Below are 4,399 nucleotides of genomic sequence, written 5' to 3' on the forward strand. Positions count from 1 at the left end.
TGATTTTTGTCATATTGTAAAAGTTCATATTTATCCAAAGTAGATCTTGAAGAAAAATATTTTTCCAAGTAGCTTACCAAAACGACTAACACTCTCAACTCCATCAATAATTGCTTTGTAATCCAAATTTTCTTCGATTCCAACCTGTTAAAGAAGAATGACACTCTAAAAATAGGATAAAATATTTGATAAATTGTTCAGTAAAAATATAAACATTAACGATTCCATTTTAAATACATGTATTCAAAAATAATGGGTTCCAAACACATTTTTTCATAGCAAAATAAAAACAAATAAAACCACAAAAGTCTTACATTTTCCACTAAGAAAAGTAAATTTTAAAATGTTAGGATTCAGAGTTACTGCTACATAATTATGATGCTTTGTATGTGCAAGTATGGAAATCTGTGTACTTAGTACACTTTGCTTCAGCTGTAAGAGACCCACCCAAGTAAGGAGTACAAGAGTCCCATTTTAAAAATACCAAACAAGTATCATCTTTTTTAAAAACATGATCACTAGTTATCATTCTACTTGTGAGCTCTTCTATTTGTTAGAATATATGTCTTGACATTTTGCATCAACATTTAATGTGACTAACAAAGGAATTAAGTTAGTGGTCAATCTTACCTCAAATAAAATGGATAAAGCTCTTATCTTCCCTTTTCCTTTAACTGCTTCTTCAAAGCTTGAAAATCGGTCTGCATCAAAGCAGTAGATTTGCATCTAGAAATGTAACAATGGTAGCTTTATGATATACAAAGACTTTACAAAAATCATCAAAGAGATGTGACAAAACAATTGACCAATTGAAAAATTCTATAATGTGTATAATTCCACATTCTGTATATTTTCAAAATATTTTATCAATTGCATGTATACACAACTACATTTACTATCATTTATCATCCTTGAGCGAGGAAGGAAATACAAAGTCATATGTAGAACCCAGAAATTACCCCTTTGAGATTACCAGAGTACACTGCAGTAAAATTTACCAGAGCAATTATCAAATTATCCTTTTATTTTAACTATTTTGCTGAAATTCTTTCAAATATGGGTTTCATTCTTTCTTGAGTGTATATACCTTTCTTGGTGGTTCAGTTACCATTTTTAGATGTTATTATACTGTGCTCTATTAATATTAAAACTCTCAAGAACTCTCAGCCTCTACCTAAAAAAATACCAGAAGAGTTTAATGTTTCATGTTTTAATTCTCCTCTCCTGCTGTGAGGCTATTCCTTGTTAGTTTCTACTTCAGTCCATATAGGTGTCTGTGACAGCCTCTATTTCCATCTATAATTTGGTGCTTCTCATGTCATAGGCTCGAAAATCAGGTAACTCAGCTAGTTAGAAATATAATTAAGGTAAGAGTAGAAAGCCTTGGGAATATTAAAGTGTGGTCAGTGCTCTGATGGGAGAAAGAGAAAATACAAAGCAGAGGATGGCAGTGGCTCCTGCTTCGGGTCGGTCACCAAGCCTTTTCATAGAGAGCATTTCTAAGCTGACCCCCATAAAATGAGCACCATTTTCCCAGGTGAAAGGTAGAAGAGATGGACATGTGTGACTTGAGTCAAAGGGAACAGTCTGGGGAAGGCCTATTAGGCAAGACAGTACAAGAAGTCTGGGAAATTGAAAGTAATGTAATTAACAATTTAATAATCATTAATATAATAATCAAAGTAAGAGACAATGGTGGTTTGAAACTTTTCTATCTCTCACATCATTTAGGGGCAGAATTGAGCAGACTTGTTTGTGAGATGTGGGAGGAAAAAAGAGATAAAAAGAGCCATTCAAAGATGTTCCTTGGGTTCCCTGCCTGCATAATTACATGGAGAGTATTTTTTAAAAAACAAATATTTTGTTATTTGTTTTCTGGTTGTTTTGTTGGTCCTCCTTTTCTTTCTGCCTTCCTCTCTGCCTTCCTCTGTGTAAAAGTGATTTTCTTTGGTAGTATGTTTTAACGTCTTGCTTTTTATTTTTTATGTATCTATCACAGGTTTTTGTTTTGTGGCTACCATGTGGCTTGCAAATAACACAAACAAACAATACCTCTGAGAGATGATTTGAAAGGCTTTTTGAATAAAACAAATGAGGTTTAGTGCACAGATTCTGTACCATTTATGTTTATTACTTAGGGCTTTTGTTGTTGACGGGGTTTTCTTGATTTCCATCCTTGTTCAAATAGGTCATATTGTGAGAAAGCTATATTCTCAGAAGTGAGATGTTACGTGCTTAATGAGTTGACTTTTTTTGGACAAACCGAATTTGTTAAATATGTTTTTCTTTAAGGACACTGATTATACTAAAAAAAGAGAAAAAAATCACCCCAAATTATAAGCCATAAATGTGAATGTGCTTATCTACATTTTAAAAAATCTTTTTAGTCCTTTAAGAGATAATTCACCTTAGTCTTATTTTTATTATCAACAACGGTTTTGAATATTAAAAGTAATACAGTTTCATTACAGGTACTTTAGAAAATTTGAGGATTTTAAAGGAAAAAATAAGAGGTATCTATAATGCCATCACTCAGAGGAAATCACTGTTAACATTTTTGTGATTTCCTTTAATTATTTTTATAAGAGTAATAATTCATTCTCTAATTAACCCCCATAATAAATTTATAAGGCAGGTACTACTACTATTATGTCAATTTCACAGAATAGAAATGGAAGGTTAGAAAAGTTAAATAATTTGTACAAAGTTATGTCATGTAACTAATAAGCAAATGGTGGAGCCAAGATTCAAATCTAGTCCATTTTACTCAGACTTTATTTTCAGTCACTATTTAATTAGTTTTCATGTTTTACAAAATTGGAATAATAGAACTGGTTAAAGGTCAAAGATGGGTCTTCTACTCAGTGAGTTCAGTCTAGTAAGGAAGGCAGATGTTAATCAAGCCACAAAAATGTAACTGTATAAATTATAAAATTTGAATTAAAATTAATCAAATTATATGCTAAACAAATATCTCAATGATATAGAAAATGAAATAGTAACTAATGGAATTACTGACTTACCTCAAGTGGAAATTTTTGTCCTTCTAAACTATGTTCTGATCCATCAGATGACATATTGCATTTTCCCCAGTGAAAAGTTATCTTGCTTGCTTTGAATACCATTTCTGAAACACCTCCACTGAGTCGGTAGTCATTAGTGAGATTAATTTCCACTAAAAAAAAAAAAAAAACCAAAACCAAAAAACAATACAATTGCAGCTAAGTTTCTAAAAATCAAATTGTAAATTTCAACTAAATTTCCTTCTATTAATATTTAAGGTACATTAAGAATATTATTTATTTGATAAATTAAAACAATATTAATTCACCATTTTGGAAGCTGAACTTTGTAGCTCTGCACAATATACTTAATACATCTTATGGCATCAAATGTAAACTGAGCTGAAGGCCCCAACTACTTTATGACCGTAAGAGCAGAAGACAGTCAGTCCACCTGTCCTGTTTGGTGTCCTGAGATTGCCATTCCTCAAAAGCTCTACTTCCCTAAGGTATGTGATAGTAGTGAGAAGACAGAGTAAAGGGAGAAGGACATAAGGGTTGAAAGAAGAGAAGTCTTCCGGCCATGCTTCCACCTTCTTCCTTGCAGCCTGTTTCTACTCCTTATCAGGCTGCTGCTTTTGTTTTGTCTCATAACCCCTCCAAGCATCATCCCAGGCTTCATTAAGCTCCAAAACCTGTGTCCCTGGATATGGCAAGGAAAGTGGGAAACCCATTCCTGCTGAGAAGGTGTTTTAGCCATCTCATGTTCGAATCCTGAGTGGCAACCATCAGAATTTTAAACTGCCTTATATAAGTCACATAGCACATATTATCTGACTACATTTTATAATGATTCTCTTGAGAGCCCAACACAAGATTTTGATGTCTCTCAATAATATTTAAAAGGTCTTTGTTCCATTAGATAGAAATCACTGTTGGCATCAGGGACTGAATCCACCATATTGGTCAGCCAGTGAAGGATACAAACTTCCGTTAATAATAACAACAATAATAATAATGACAAATACAATAACAATATTGGTACCGATGACAGATGACATTTATTTACCACTTATAATGTACCATGCACTACATTAATTACTTTATATGTATTAACTACTTGATCCTCACACAAACTTAGGAGGTAGGTACCATTATAATCCCTATTTTATAGATAGAAAAAATGAGTCACAGAAAGGTTAAGTAATTTGCTCGATGTTCCACACCATTGTTGAAGAGCCAGGAGAGAACCCAAGCAGCATAGCTCTAATAATCAAGTCCTTAACCATGCTCCCCTAAGAAATACGAAGCCGAGACTGCAAGCCCTACTGCTTTGTAACATCCTGCAAATTGGTAATGAAAATGTCAAGATTTGGGACAACATACTTTTATCTATT

The 4,399-nt window shown here is 33.0% G+C and overlaps 1 protein-coding gene across 1 annotated transcript in view; it reads right to left on the reverse strand.

Moving 5' to 3' along the window:
* Window positions 1–4,399, reverse strand: part of PTPRZ1 (protein tyrosine phosphatase, receptor-type, Z polypeptide 1) — a 242,740-nt gene that overhangs the window by 134,085 nt on the left and 104,256 nt on the right. The window contains exons 4-6 of the mRNA XM_012652731.1: window positions 3,024–3,175; window positions 631–726; window positions 78–144 (exon numbers count right to left, since the gene is read on the reverse strand). Of these exons, the coding sequence (XP_012508185.1) occupies window positions 78–144; window positions 631–726; window positions 3,024–3,175 (315 nt within the window). The remainder of the gene's footprint in view (window positions 1–77; window positions 145–630; window positions 727–3,023; window positions 3,176–4,399) is intronic.

This window comes from Propithecus coquereli, unplaced genomic scaffold, assembly GCF_000956105.1.
Source record: "Propithecus coquereli isolate 6110/MARCELLA unplaced genomic scaffold, Pcoq_1.0 Scaffold4, whole genome shotgun sequence".
Taxonomy (NCBI): Eukaryota; Metazoa; Chordata; class Mammalia; order Primates; family Indriidae; genus Propithecus; species Propithecus coquereli.